General features: G+C 32.9%; 1 protein-coding gene across 1 annotated transcript in view; it reads right to left on the bottom strand.

The window, feature by feature from the left end:
* The window catches only part of LOC149423565 (fat-like cadherin-related tumor suppressor homolog), a 223,168-nt gene that overhangs the window by 47,773 nt on the left and 159,148 nt on the right, over positions 1-16,247 (bottom strand). The window contains exon 3 of the mRNA XM_089632259.1: positions 6,832-7,033. Within this exon, the coding sequence (XP_089488385.1) occupies positions 6,832-7,033 (202 nt within the window). The remainder of the gene's footprint in view (positions 1-6,831; positions 7,034-16,247) is intronic.

The raw sequence follows: 16,247 nt of genomic DNA, 5'->3' as shown, positions 1-16,247 counted from the left end.
TTTATTTCCAAACTCGTACTTTAATTGTACAGATGAAAATGTTCTAATTAAAATTATGATTATAATAATAACAATTAAATAAAAGAATTTGGCATTCTCAGACTATAAAAATATTACCATTTGTTATTTCGGCTACTGGCATTATACCTAGCTCTCTCATTCAAAATTTAGGCGTATTAGATCTGTCAAAGAATTTATGTATAAAAATGCAAAAATCAGTCATTTTAAAAACATGTAGGATTACGAAAGATTTTTTAAATAATTATATTGAGAGATTAGTAGAATTTATAGGTCCAGTTAGGAGTTCTACCGAGCCGAACCCTCTGATATGAAAATATCGGTGACCGGATAAATCATCACATCTTTTTGATGAAACAAAAACTTTATTAACTGGGTTAAGTAGGTTAGGTTAGGTTAGGTAAAAAAAAATTCATTATTCCTAATGACTTTATATCACTTTTTAAAAGTGTGTTGAATTGTCACTGTGTTGAGTTATCATGAAACCGAAAATATCTGTAGTCGGTGAATGATTTTCCCATTTAATCTCTGGTGAGTTGACGTGTTGTTCTTGTATTATTTTGTATTTATTATGCTTATATAATGCACTTGCATAATGTGGATTGACTAGATGATCATTTATGGAAAAGGGTGTGGAAGTTATTAGTAAATAAGTTGTTGGAATTATTAACATTCGTATTTACGGTGACCGGATAACTCATCAAAATGACAATTCAACACACCTATAAAAAGTGCTATAAAGTTCTGAAAAGTGATGAAACAAAAAACTAGATTAAATAGGTGTATATGTATAACTATTTAACCCAATTTTTGTTTCATTACTTTTCATAACTCTAGCACTTTTTATATGTGTGTTGAATTGTCATTTTGATGAGTTATCATGGAACCGTATTTGGCGTGTCATAATAATAACAAGCTCAATCGATTAAAATATGCTATTGGTTTCCGGTAAAATTGAGTCAAAGGTAGATATTACAACCAATAGCAATCTCGATACCGATTTGTAGCATCAACTAATGTAGTTTGAATTATACCTCCAACGTCAATATTTTAAGTACATATGAAACATGCTTCATGTTGTTTTGTTGATATAATTTTGGAAAATAAATAATAAAACAAAGGAGTGGATATAAATATATACAGGACAAATCAGATTAATCATGCCAGTCGTAATTCTAGAAAATACAATTGGCATGGAGGTGGGAAAAATAATGGTATCAAGTATCAAGTAACATAAACAATTCAATTTCCGGATCAAACCGGAAATAAACTGGGGTCAGTTTTTGGTTTTCAAATTTAATCGTGGGTAGGGTATCATTGGAGAGAGCTTTAAAAATAATCAGCTTTTTAAAAAAAAATTTCAATCAGAGTTATTTTTTGTTCTCGACAAAAACTTTCATTCGAATTATTAATTTCGAAATGCCTCCCACTTAGATTCTCATTTTACCGCAAACTTTCTTGCAGCAACATTACACACATCGTTTTATTGAAATAAGCTGGGACGGGTGGTTTGGTTAATACTGTGTTTATATACGTTGTGGACGTGTTTCGTGATCCAAATATAAGTCCGATTTGGGCCTATATTTCCATATAAAACTGTGTTTCACCATTATAAAATTCAAATGGGATAGCGATATGCAATTTCAGGCAAGTGTACGAGAGACAGACCGCTAAATAATCTAGAACCAAAAGGTACTATGTCATTGGCATATTTGTTTCCATTTTCATTTTCAACACAGGCTAGCCTAGTGAGGCGGTATTTAAGAAACCTCAACTGTACTTTTATTTACTTTTTGCCTTCAGAATATTATGTTTGTATTTTTCTGTTAATTTTATAACCTTAAATACAAAAGTTACAAATCAATGTACGCCATAATATGTATTTATAGTTGTAATGTGTAAACTTTCCTAAATAAAGATATTATTATTATTATGATTATATCATTCAAATTTGCATGAAAGGCACTTCTAGTTTTCTTCTTGATTCTATGGTTTTCTCGCGAATCCCACGAGTGTACATATGTAATTTATGTTATTAACTGATAACCCCCTTCACGTGACAGCTTAAGAACTAATTAAACAGAACAAAGAAAATTTAAAATCAATACAAGAAAAAACAGGGCAGTCCGTAAAACAGAAACAATAACATTTCAGTGATTGCATTTTTTAAGTATGGTTCAAATAGAGATTTGCCATTAGGGCATCTTGAACGAAAAAATCTAAATATCATACGAAACTACAGAGATAAGTGAAGGCGTTTTCTAGAGGGTGTCAGAACTGAGAGGGTTGTAGTACCGAAGAGTTTGAAGATGATGAAGACAAGAATAATGAATTAGAAGGTATTTGATATAATATAATATGAACCTCCATCATCATGTTTGTCTTTACATTTCGTTGGGTATAACATGAATATGGTAATTAACAACTTGATTGACAGTTCTGCCATCGTTGCCACTATTAAATTCCATACTAGGAATACAAGACAAAATATAAAATTCTTCTGCAATACACACACAACTAACTATCAGACACACTCACTGACCAATAAGATGCATGATCTGGGCAACAAGTATAGGGATACTAATGATATATTTAGTGATTTATTTATAGAATTAAGCGTAATCTAAACCAGCACTTTGTTGAATACTACAAATCAGAGTAGCGTTGGTAATGTAGTTTTAGTAATTTGTCTTACATGTAGCACTGTTCTAATTTCTACTATATTTTATGTTACTTTTACATGTTTTACTAACATTATTTTAAATTCATACACTTAAATTTATTTTGCATCATTTTCGATAGCTTACTAGATATATTCTATTTTAAAATGCTTGTAAAAGCCCTGAGCGTAAAACCAAATAAAATAAAAATGATGTAAGAAGTTTGAAAAAATGTATCCAATAACACGAAAGTAATTTCGCCAAAATTGAGCTATAACATGTGCTGTGAAAATGCCTGGTAAATATAAGGACAATCGATAGAGATCAGCTGGCGCCCTCCGTATTATACAGCTGTCCCATCCAATAAATGATATTGTTATGTCCCCGGATCATAGATAGTTTTGTAGTTATTGGAAGAAGAAAGTCTCAAACACCAGATTTTACGAACTGTTTGTTAAAATTTTAGTAAATAATAAATGAAGTATTGCTATTTCATAAGAGGATTATTCATTTAGAATCAATTCGCCGCAATGAAAGATTAAATTTTTATTACTTTAATTTTTATTTTGAAAGTATTTTCACAAAATGCATGACATATAAAACATTTTAATTTGTAATATTGTTACAATAATACATAGTGAATAGCATAAATACAAAATATGTTTTTTTAGTATTTCTACAACAATGAAGAGATGGTGTATGAGTAAAAAGTAATATCATATAGTGTGTGAAGATATAGGATGTGGTAACATTATAAAATATAAATATGGTTCGAAATGAAGTTAATGCATTTTATTAATGATGTTACGAGTGTTCAATTAAAAAAATAATAATTTTACTTTTTTCTTGAATAATATAATAACATATAATGTCTCATTTTCTCTCCGGCGCTTTAAGATGATATTATCTGGTCTCCAGGATAGTTATTAAGTGTAGATGATTATCCGAACGTAGGTTATCCACCTGCTTTTAAGGCGATTATTTTAAATTGGTTCTTCTAGGGAAAACTGATAGCTAGCAGCATAGTTACCGTCAAACTACTAATCGAGAAGGCGGCATCTCACCGCAGAGTGTCTATATAATTTATAAATTTAATACCATGGATTCTAGAGGAGTGAAGCTCAGCTCAAATACTGCCAGTTAGATAGAATAAGCAACGAGGCTAGCTAAATAAATCTTCCAAATAAATAAAAAAGACCTTTAGAGCGATAGTTAAAACAAATTAAATAACCCCACTAAAAATTAACTCAACAAACGAAAATTCCAAGTTTGAGTGATAAATTAAATCCCGGCCACGGGATATAAACAAAAAGTCAGGACACTTACGCCGCAAAAGGGGAGCTTTTATAAAAGGGTTTATAATTTAAATAGAAAACACGAAGACTGTTTTATTTGCTGCGTAAATAAAAAAAGGGGAAAAGCTTGGACCGGTTTTAACGACCGCTGTAATAATTTATAGTCGGCACATAAGTTGGGCTAATGGGGTACACAAGAAGGTGTCTTGTAAACCTATTACATTGTAGTTAACGGGGGTGGGGGAGGAGGGGAGGGTGCTTTCAGGGTGCGTCATTGCCACCCCGTTATCAGGCACACTTATAATAATTCATTACAGTAATATTAAAGCAAAATTCTTATCTAATCGCCCGTTAAAGAAACCACGGTAATAAAGCCACCATGGATTTTTTTTATCATTGATTAACATGAAAGCTACAGTGAGATTGCCCGCGGCATATAAATGGCTTTGTTATAATAGTTATAAATTAAATTAAAAATGATTGGAGCAATTTCGGTACAAGGTAGGGGAATAGAAATTGGCTAAGCTATCAACGATTCAGTTAAATTAGTTTTAAAATCACATCTTTAAAATAACATTGTTAAAATTCTGCTGGCAGTCTAATGAATGGTTTGTATTTCACTGAGGTAATACTAATTTGGACACTAAATACTTTCATTTTGTCACCAAATATTTTAGAATCATTGACAAGCTTTTCATTTATAGGTTATTGATTTTCCTTGATGATCAAATATTAATTATATATTAGTAGAGATAATATTGAGGTGCAAAATGATCTGAGTACCGGTAAATATTATGCATTCACACAAAACAACAAATATCGGCTTTGAACACATAAGTACAAAATTATTTTCATAATTCTGATTGCACTGATTCAATTGTTCAACTAATAAATCGGTCATGAAAGAATATTAAACGCTCTGAATTGGTTTTGACGTCATTGATTCCGCCTGGAAACAGTTGGCGCTGTGATTGACTATGTGACGCCCTCTATAATCAAATGCAATTAGTTGAACTACGATTGTAAATTATTTTATCATTAACGGACATTTAGACAGCCCTTACCCGGTGAGTGTAGTTAATTATTAGAGATGTGCTGATTATGACTTTCGCCGACTAGCCGACTAGCCGATTAGTCGGTTGTAATAAGACCGACTAGTCGGCCGACTAGTCGGCTAAGCCGATTACGGTTTCGGGGATAGTTCTAGGTACCCTGAAATGTCGCGCATGGCCAAAGTGTACCTCTGCTGTCCCGCAGTCCCTGCTGTTTACAGTGAGAAGCTGTTCTCAGAGGCCGGAAACATATATGAAACAAAAAGAAATCGATTGCCACCAGAAAGGGCAGAAGCTTTAGTCTTCTTACATCATAATCGAGTCTGCATTGACCATCGACATTTTTAACGTAACCTACAGGCAGTTTAACAATTATCTTTTGACGTATGTCACAAAGTAGTGAAACTGACCTTTTTATGTGTTTTGCTATACTTTTTGTCTAATTTGTAATCTTCTCCATAATGTATTGGTGAATAACCATTTTACGGAGAACATGAAAAATAAATAAATAAATAAATAATTTACCCTTAATTAAAAAAATATAAGTAAGTTATAAAAAATATAAGGAGATTATGATATTTTTGGTTGTAACAATTGTGACTTTAATTTGATTAGATTATGTAGGTATGGTTATAAGAAATATGTTTTTTTCATTTTTTTTTGTTTTTATCAAACAGTTCATGTTTAGAATTTTTATATATATATATATATATATATATATATATATATATATATATATATATATATATATATATATATATATATATATATATATATATAATATGTACATATATTACTGTGCATCTTGTACATACAATCTTGCTTTAATACATATAACTGAGTTTGTTAATTTAAAAAATCTACTTTTTATTTTAATAATAAGAAATACTTATAAATGTTCATTGAAGATAAGAAGATAATATGTTGTTTTTTATGTTAATTAGGATAGATACTAATTTTGTTCAATAAATGTCATAATTATGTTTTCTTTACAAGCAAGTAATTTTAAAAACTGATTACCAAAGGAAAGATTGCTTTACATTTTTTAATGTATAAGACTGATTATAAAAAAAAATATATATAATCAAGGTTTTTATTTCATGTAGTTCCCCCGCATTCATATTATTGAGAAATACATACAACGTAAGAAGCCGGATAGTCGGCGCTCTTTGCCGATTAGTCGCCGACTAATCGACGACTACAATAGTGGCCGGATAGTCGGCTTTACCGACTAGTCGCCGACTAGTCGGAACATCTCTATTAATTATCGTATTAAGTACCGAATAAATAAAAGACTAGACTCTGTTAAATTTAATGTAGTTGTTTCTCGCACAAAATTTATGTACAATTCTTGTTCATCGGTGAGGAATGTTCAGGATGAGCCTGTTCACCAGCTTTGTGGTGTGTCAAATCAGGAGAAGCTGGTTTCGGGAGACCTTTGACTTCTCCATCCAGTATGTCCATTTCTGCTGGACATATTGATCCCTAGATTCCTACCCACACCTCAAACTTTTTCCTTCCCAGAACGTCCTCTCCTTCATTTCCTTAAAAAGATCGTCCACACATCATCCCCAAAGATGACACTGGCCCTGAGGGAAATTATTTTTGTTATCAAAAAGCCCAATGGGCGTTAAAATAAATAAATAAAACAACCCTAGCGACATTAAACACACTACAACAAATGCAAATTAGTTAGACGAGTGAATTATGTTGTAATTTTTTCATAACTTGGGTTTCCTTGTTCCCGGTTTCTTAAAATTTGAAGAGCTTGTTAGTGTGTAGACTTTAGAGTAAGTAGGTACTGACCGGTTGTGGTGTTTATTTGGAATATCCCGGCGGGATCTCCTGACAAGATCCTATAGGAGAGGTGCGACGAGGAGTCCCGGTCCAGGGCTGTCAGCTGTAGCACGGCACGGCCTCCGGGAATATTTTCCGACACTTGCACTTGGTACGTGCTCTCAACCGTGAGAGGAACGCAATCATTCTCATCTTCCACGGTGATATAAACCTGAAACAAACAAAAAAATAGTTAAAAATGTATTTATTAACTTTTCTCTTACAAATTCTTTTCTCTATTTTAAGAGAAACGGCTGCGCAGCCTTCTTCACAGAAAACTTAAATTTGGATTCAAAGCCAAAATACCAAACTGAATAATTATGTTTTTAATTAAAAGGTATAGCGAATGTCCACTACGAATACATGCTACTTTATTTATTTGTGCCTCTAAAACAGAGGTTCCGAAACTTTTTGTCCCGTAGACCACGTTCCGTATTTTTATTTTATTTTGGGTAGACCCCTTGCTTTTCTCATATTGATTTTTCAAGGCGTTTCCCTGGAATTGAAAATCGGTTTTTTTATATTCACTGATTTGCCACAAAATATTTTCAATTATCTCAAAAATAATTGCCAAAATTGCCTATTAAATTATTATATCGATTTATTTTATTGTTTTTGTATTGTTTCGGAGTGCTTTCACACAAACGAAGTATTGAATTCCGTGTGAAAGTCTAAACTTAAACACAGCTTATGCACAGGTTACACCCGCGCTGTGCAAGCGGGTTCCCTACAGAGCATCGGACCATCCCTGGCCTATACTTTATAATATGAAACACAAATTAAAAAGTAACATCCTTACTAGATATTTGATATACATATTTGTTTGTATTTTGGCCTCAAACGCAAATTTAAGTTTCGGATGAAAAACGTCGCACTGCCGTTAAGGGTGGTGATAATCGTTAAGCTATTTATTAGGCTTATCAAACTAATGGCCGTTTTACACGATAGTTTTTTTCGCACAGATTCTATATCTGTTATCTTTCCACACGGATACGGTTGTAGAAAATAAGACTTGTTTAAATTTGATACCGACTTTCGTCAACTATTGAAAGTATTGTTTTTCATATTCCAACTCACTCTACGGACTGGTACCAACTGAAGGCTTCGTCCTTTTACAGATTTTACCACAGCGATATGGATGAATTATTCTAAAATCTTGCTTATGTGGGTAGAAATTTAAATAGTTTATTACCTTTTCATAATATCTATTAAAAAAATGATACTACTAACGATACTAACAGCACATTAGCTTAGGCCTAGTTGTTTGAACCCCCGTAGCACTTCACGTTGTTCTCAAATCAATAATATTGTTTACTGTTATGCTTGGCGGCTGATTAAACAACCAAAAAGCCGAGAATCAGTGATAAATGTACGTTTTTGATAAGTTAAAAAAATCTGACGAGTGTTTTAATTTTTTACAACGTCAAATATAACAGTGATTTAAACAACTTGGCCTTATTTGCTGTTATATTTCTCTTCGAAGTCCTTAGATATCTCGCTTCAAATAAAAGTCACCTGTATAAATAAGTTGCAAACTAGACCCGAATTTAAATATTCTCATCGAGGAGTTCCACATTATTTTATTAATTAAAAGATTTTTCCAAGAATCTGCATGATGGTCACATCAATTTTCCTGCAGTTACGATATTATGTCAGGCGAACCGTTCGATATTTAAATTTATTATTCTGATTTCTCTAGCCATTAAAACTCCAACGTTCACCGTTTCCACATGCCGCCGTAACTATTTTCCTCGGTAAATAGCTTTTTAAACGCCGGAAATAAAGCAATAAGTACGACCGATTAAACGAATTTTTCTACTAATAAAGTGACCCCTCGCTTCTCGGGTCGTAACTTCTTCTACAAATAAACATGAATGAGCCGTAGCCCATTTCCAGCACTAGATTATGTACCATAACCAGCGGATTGTCACACTCTCGGAACGTTTGAATTTCAAACTGCAAATTGGAGCACGACTTTATCGAAAATTTTAAATCTATTCCAATTCCAAAAATTCAATTCGCGCACGACTTTCATCTAGGGAATGTTTTTCGTGCTGTATGTTGTGCGAAAATATTTATTGTTTTGAAAATATTGTGAACTTCATGTGGGACAGCATATTATTTTTCGGGAAAGTTAGTTAAAAAGCGATGGAGTTCAGTGTTCATGTATTAAATCCCGGTGCAAACATGCACACTTTCAAACATGTTTCAATGTATTTATACTGTACTCTATACTGGAATATATTGAGGAATCCTCAACCTGTAATAAAGTGTTCTTATAGATTCATTTTATAATCTAGCATTAACAGCCATTGCTTGGAAAAAACTAACAAAATACAACTGCTTTTATTGTGAATAAATAACCAGACCACTGCCTTAAATGATCCCCACACAAAAAAAACATCTTCATCACAACATTTTTTTTAAAGAAAGACATACGTTGCCGAATTTCGAATAATCTGAAAATATTTGAAAATTTACCACCATAATACCACCACAGTAAGCGAAAAATGTTGTTTGTATCGTGATGGAGGACTTAGATAGCGTTAAAAATTGATTTCACGAGACCTGGGAGGAACGCGATGCTAACTTAGCCACTGAAATTTAAATAAAAGTTTTATTAAGGACGGGTTGTTTCGCAGAATTTGAACAATTCGTCGAATTTCAACGTTCATTTTCAAGTTCTGTGAAAGATTTTTTCAAGTTCTGTTTTTATTTCAGTTCTGTCAAGCAACTAGCCTATAATGATATAATAACAGAACATGAATAGGACATTCACAGAACCCGAAAATGAACGGTGAATTTGATGAATTGTTCAAATTCTCCGAACCAACCCGTCCTTAGAATGGTGTAGTAAATTAAATTAGTCAATAATAAAATATGGCATATAGGATGGGGTGGAACTTATAAAAAACATACGCACTACTTACCATGGCACAAAAAATAATAATTAAAAAAATTCTTCACATTTAAACCATATACAAATTTATCAGAACTTTTACGTAAAGAATATAAAATAAGAAAACTAAAAGCTTTATATCTTTACCATACAAAAATCTTCACACATCATTTCTCCCAACACCAAAATGTAAATGAAAACAATGGGGCAATTCAATTATAACTTCGGAGTAAATTTTTTCAATTCAGAAAGAAATTTTTATAATAATTTAAATTTTACGTTAAAAAACACTTGCAAAATGTAAACTAAATAACACAACAATATAACTATCATAAATAAAATACCACTCCCCCTCAGGCTGCGTATACATTTTCGAGCCGAATCCCGAGCCGGTCCTCGAAATATGGGAAAAAAACGAAGCAACAACGCCGCATGCGATTGCTTCGTTCTTTCGTATAATTCATGGCTTAGCTCGCTTTTCGGTTCGCAAATGTATACGCAGCATTACACACAAGTTAAGCTTACTAATGAGAGTACATCGTTTATAAATATTATAAATTCAAAATTATTACTTAACATTGTAGGTAAAATACGTTTTATGTAAATTACGCAACATTACTTTCATGAATAAATAAAAAAAAAAACAAAAAATTTACTTACTTTATATTCCAACTAATTTATCAGTAAATATATACTAAAAGTATACTTTAAATATACGAAGTACCTAATTAGTTCACTTGAAAGAAATAGAGAATATACATCAACAGCAGAAGGGAATTCGAGGGTTTACCGTTATGTGTGGGGCTATACGTTAAATTCAATTAATTATTCGTGTTGGTTATTCCAGATGGTACAGTTGTGTTCGCAACTAATTGGCTCTAAGCTAAAAATATGAAGTGTTGTACACAAACGCACAAAATTTTATATTTAATAATACCACAACAGATGAACTTTTTTTCGAAAATATTTTGTCTTTTCGACCACAAAAATGGTTTTTTCTCACTGAACACTTTCGGTTTATCTATTCAGCGATTTCGCAGGGAATCTGCTACGCTGCTGCCTAATAATAAAATATCACATTTAAAAATTTGTGCATTTTACTAGTGGCTTTTCGCCCGTTTTTTCACATTTTCCAAAAAATATTTTGTCTCATTTTACAATCATTATTGAAAAAAAAAGATTTGATGACATATCCAAAACCTACTTGCTATTTTTAAATCCCATAGCCCACAATGGAGCATATTTTGCATTCTGAAATTACTTGTGATCGCCTCGAACATCAGTCTTGAACAATTTAATAAATCACAATTCGGCGAATTTATAATTTTAGACATATTGCAAAATGATTAATAAAACAAACCAGATTTTTTTTGCTTTATGGTAGGGATAATAATAATATAACCTATATTTGTTGTTCTCAAATCAGAACCATATGAAATCGTTAATTGTTTCATAACCTGTAAAGAAAGGCGGACATTTGAAATTGATGCATCACATTCAGCCGGCTGCTGTCTTTATACGTCGTGATTGTTGTGCCGGACTATTCCGGTCTATGTCGTTTCTATGCGGGACTATGCCATAGTGTGCCGGACTATGAGGTAATGTGCCGCTAGAAGAGCTGTCTTGCGTAGGAACGTGGTTTGGCCGAAGGCCTTCTCAAGAGAAGCCGGCATTCTATTTCCGCCTGCCGCTAAACACTGCTGGCCGCTCACTTCCGGCCAAACCTTCATAAAACACCACGCCACATTCATCTCCACTTCCCATTGTCTTTACCTGCCCCTCCCCCTCACGCCCCAACCCTCTGATCCGTTCCTCCCAGCCTTACCCACCCCCGCTCAAAATTGCCCACCTGCCCGAGGTAACAAAAGACGGCAGGGAATGCAGCCATTCGAGAAATATACCTTGAGGACTATCTACTAAATGGTTTTACAAAAAAACGAATTGCCGTTATGAATAACGACATCGTTTTTTGAACGAACGTTATGTATATCCATGCATCCGGCCAAAAGGGAACTAACCAAACTTTAACTTGTTTTTTTGGTATAACAAACAGTAAGCAATTGTAAAGTGAAGTCAGTACTTGCTGTGAGTGTCGAACTTGATTCAACTGTCTGGTAGTCAAGCATCCTACCCACCGGGTATTACCTAAAAGTATGTTTTACATACATGCTTTCTTGTTTTCACAAATGGCTATAAACCTTCACTGAAAATTGTATGATTACATAAATAAACGATAAAAATAGCTTTATTCAAATAGATGTGCTGAGATTTTGTAATTTTACATGGAGTGATAAAAAATAAAGTTAATTTATTAAAATCTGGTCAAATACTAGTTTTCCTGTTAAAAAAGGGACTGCAGGCTTGTAACGAATGAATTGGCAGTTCCTAACAAAGTATCGGTTTTGTTTCTCTGTCTAACTTATTTCCACTGTATTGTTTACTATTATATAACTTTACAATTGAAAAAGTCCTAAGCTAGTGGTTTATAAGGACGGCGGAACACGTGTTTATACAAATACTGATGTTGATATTGACATACTGATATTGTCGCATTCCGTCGTGATATTCATCAGGAATGTTCTCGATATATTCTGAATGACTAATATTTTATTTTAAAATTGGCATGCTATCACTTTTTTATCGGGATCATTTTTCCGGAACGAACCGAAAATGAAAGAGATGCAACCACTCTTTTCCTTGGTTTTTTTTTGAAAAGTTTTAATGAAATGAAGGAAGAACTTGCATTCTAAAAGGAAAACGAGAAGAATGGTTTACAGCCTCGGTGGGGAATTGCACCGGTGTTAGATTTATTCCTCGTATCGTAACCTTGTTAGGTATCTGACTTATTTTAGTGGCTCTGGTTATCTAAAACTCCCTTTACAATACTTTTCACAATTTACAGAAGAACCGCTTTCCATGTATCCAGTGTTTCCCATGGAAGAACTGTTGTGCCATTCAAATTTCATGTCTATATCTAAATTAATCTTGGAAATGTAGAAAGAAGCCGATATCGTCAATTTGCTATGAAAATGTGTTTATTTTTAGTTTCCATTTATTTTTTTATTTTCTAGATTTGCGTAATAACTTCACAATGCAAAAGTAGTTTATATTTGAAAATGTTCACATTTTTTTTTGGGTTTATTTTACAAATCACTAGAATTATAATTAATAATCACGGGTGTTCTATACGCGATGTGCACCGCATTTATATAAAGTAAAGTTAGGTTATGGTTAAGTAGACTAGAGTCTGTAGAATAACGTAATGTATTATAACATTGTACAGATATTATCAAAAAATCCAATTATTGCACACGTGGAGTGCCTGGTCCACTCTCGCGTTTGCCATCCCCTTCTTCAAAGTACGGACTTGTATATAATATTTAGAAGATGTTCCCGGCTCCCGTCCTGGAGCATTATATCACAGATATGGCAAACTACAAAGCTTTGTACTTGGGAAGCCAGTCAGATATCATTACCCAGCACCCCCCTCTGTCATTGTGTTTATAGACATTACGTATACATTATAGCCTTGCCCGACTACCTACGCTTCATGATAATGCGAACAAGCTTGGGTTTCTACCGCCACCGTAAAATAATGTATCAACCACAATAATCATTGTTATCGTCATCGTAGTTCGTAGATGAATTGGCTATATTCTAGTTTAAATTACCCGTCTACCTCCACCTATATAGATCATTATTAAATTTAGTTATAGCATGGGAGGTAGTTTGGGTAGACACCCGACACTACTAGACGATGCTCAAACCGCAGACTGCCTTCCATTTTATATGAATAAAACCGATTTTTAAAAGTTCATCAATTTCCACTATAACTTCTAAGACTTCGGTGATAGATGCACGGTGATGGATTAAGTAAAATATATGTGTGTGTGTGTTTGTGAGAGTCCGTAATTAAAGTACGGTTTTCTAATTTTGGGTATCAGTTTTGCCAGAAGAAAAACTGTCACCTTGTTTCGTAGCTTGTCATTCAGAAGAAAGCTCCGAATTAATTTCGTTGTAAGCGTTCCACTAAAGGACCTTTTAAATTTGAGGAACCGTGACAGTGAGGGTCTTATATAAAATATATTGCTTTGAGACTCGTAAAAGCCGCATTGCGCAAAGTAAGTGTTTACACAGGTATGATTTTAATAAATTCATTGTTGGCTTGATTTTCCCCATTTTCGTTGTAATTTTCGTTGAGCGGGTAATCAAGCGATTGGCACCATTTTTCTCTATATATTTTCGACAATGCTGTCCGCCTCTATACATCCTGAAATTCAGTATATATTTTATAAAGAAGTCCTTTCACGAGTAAAAATTTAATATAATATAAAGCTAAAAAACTACTTGTGAATAAACCATTGTCATAAAATATATTTTCTTGGTGTGTATTGGATATTAAAATTCTGCAAAACAGATGCTGCGCAATATTAGTTGGCAATACGAGTTTTGCAATATGGTCTGCACCAAATTTGCCCTAAAAATCTAGTATGTTGTATCCATATAATAAGCATAACCGAATTCCTAGTAATATTTGGGTAATTCGTACGTTTTATGAAATCTCAAAGAGTTTTATGGAATTAGTACTTTGCGATTATGGGCAAGTAGGATTCGAGAGAATGAAATAGTAAGTGAATTATATTCATATACTATTCGATAAGTGTTTCAATAAATTCTAAAGAAGGTTAGAAGACACTAATGATTTCTTTTCCAAAGACCTGGTTAAAATGACTCAGCTTAACGAATGCAATATGTTCAGCCCGAATGGATTGATTGATGGACGGAAAATGTAAATTGATCGACAGAACACAAAGGTGGTATCGGGGGCGAGAACTTGTGAATAATGGATTGCCTACTAACCGAAAGAAAACCAAGTAACACGATCACCTAGGCATGTGTACACGGTTGAAAATGACAAAAAATCTTTACAAATTGATTCCTCACCAAAAGTAATTATCTGACAGCACAATAAATATAGCATACGGCGGATACCAAACGATATTATGGAATAATATTTCTAATAGTGTGAAAAATTAGTGCTTAACTGTATTATCTGAATCGTGTAGTATTCTGGTTGCTCAGTAATACATTTAATGAGTATTTAGTTAAATGTGACTTCATATATTCCTTTATGTCCTATTAGGTTAATTAATTGAACACGAAAAGCAAAGATTTCTCCGAATTGTTACACACGCGGAGTGCCTGGTCCCAGGTTTACCATTCGCTTCTTAAAAGAACAGACTTGTGAATATATAATATTTATAAGATGTTCCCGGCCCCTATTCTGGAGTATTATATCACAGATTAAAACACAAAGTTAAAAATAACATAGATACCAAAATATTAATAACTTCCGTAGGTGGGTATTATAGATGTCGTAAGTTCAACACTACAAGTATTTTGACAAAAAACTTCATTATTTTGGTGAAGCAACCCATAAAAACATAACTGATTAATTAGTGTTATTTTACTATTATTTACTCGTTTAAAATAATATATTGTATATTTGCGGAATCTTCTACAGTGGAAGATACTTTTAGTATCGCCCTGGTGTAAGACCACCATTTAAATTTTAAATGTTGCTCGAAATGGCTTTGGCCGTGTTTTGTGACCAGATTGAATAGCTAGGTTACTTCCCCACCTTGCTCTTTCCCATCTTCTTCCCTTTTCCACTACCTTCAGCCGCACAACATACACCAGTAAGGGATGCCATAGTCTCACTGACTCCAGACGGTTGGGAGTAGTTGGTACTCATCTGCGATTTCACATAAAATAAACGCACATAAAAAATAAACGTATTGATTGGGAAGACAAAAATAAATACCATTCTTGTACTCTTATTATTATATTTCTTCATTGAATAACTATTACTTGAATGTTCAACAACTATCAACGATAACTAGTATTGTACCTGCTTATATTGTCCGTGCTCTGCCTTTTATGATATGTAAGATACATTCAATATTGTACGCCTGATCAGCTTATGCATGTAAAAGCCTTCATGGCGTGAATAAATAAATAAATAATTTCTTCAAATTTTGCGAATTTACATTGTGGCACCATTTTATTAATAAAATAATTAAAACACTTTGTTTTTACCACGATAATCTTTATTTTTTATATAAAGTCAACATGTTTCGAGAACGATGTTCTCTTCATCAGGACAATTAATGTACTAAAAACTAATCCATTGCTTAGTGATAATATTATAAAGCAATGGAGAAAAATATTGTTTGTAAATCATCAAACCTCTAATTTAATAGAGAAAAAAAATCCAAATACAATACAGCCAGCTTTTTATACTAATAATAAATTGAAAAATTATATTCTAAATAACAAGGACAAAGACTTAAAAATGAAAAAATCCGGAGTTTACCAATTGAATTGCAATGATTGTAACCATTTTTACATAGGTAAAACTTGCAGAAATTTTGAAACAAGGATTAAGGAACATTTGAGACGTCTAAATAGCAATAATTATTCGGAA

This window comes from Hesperophylax consimilis, chromosome 5 (assembly GCF_061612785.1).
Source record: "Hesperophylax consimilis isolate HC1 chromosome 5, BYU_Hcon_1.0, whole genome shotgun sequence".
NCBI classification, from domain to species: domain Eukaryota; kingdom Metazoa; phylum Arthropoda; class Insecta; order Trichoptera; family Limnephilidae; genus Hesperophylax; species Hesperophylax consimilis.
Note: the sequence above shows the minus strand (reverse complement) of the source record. Positions and strands in the feature narration are given on the sequence as shown.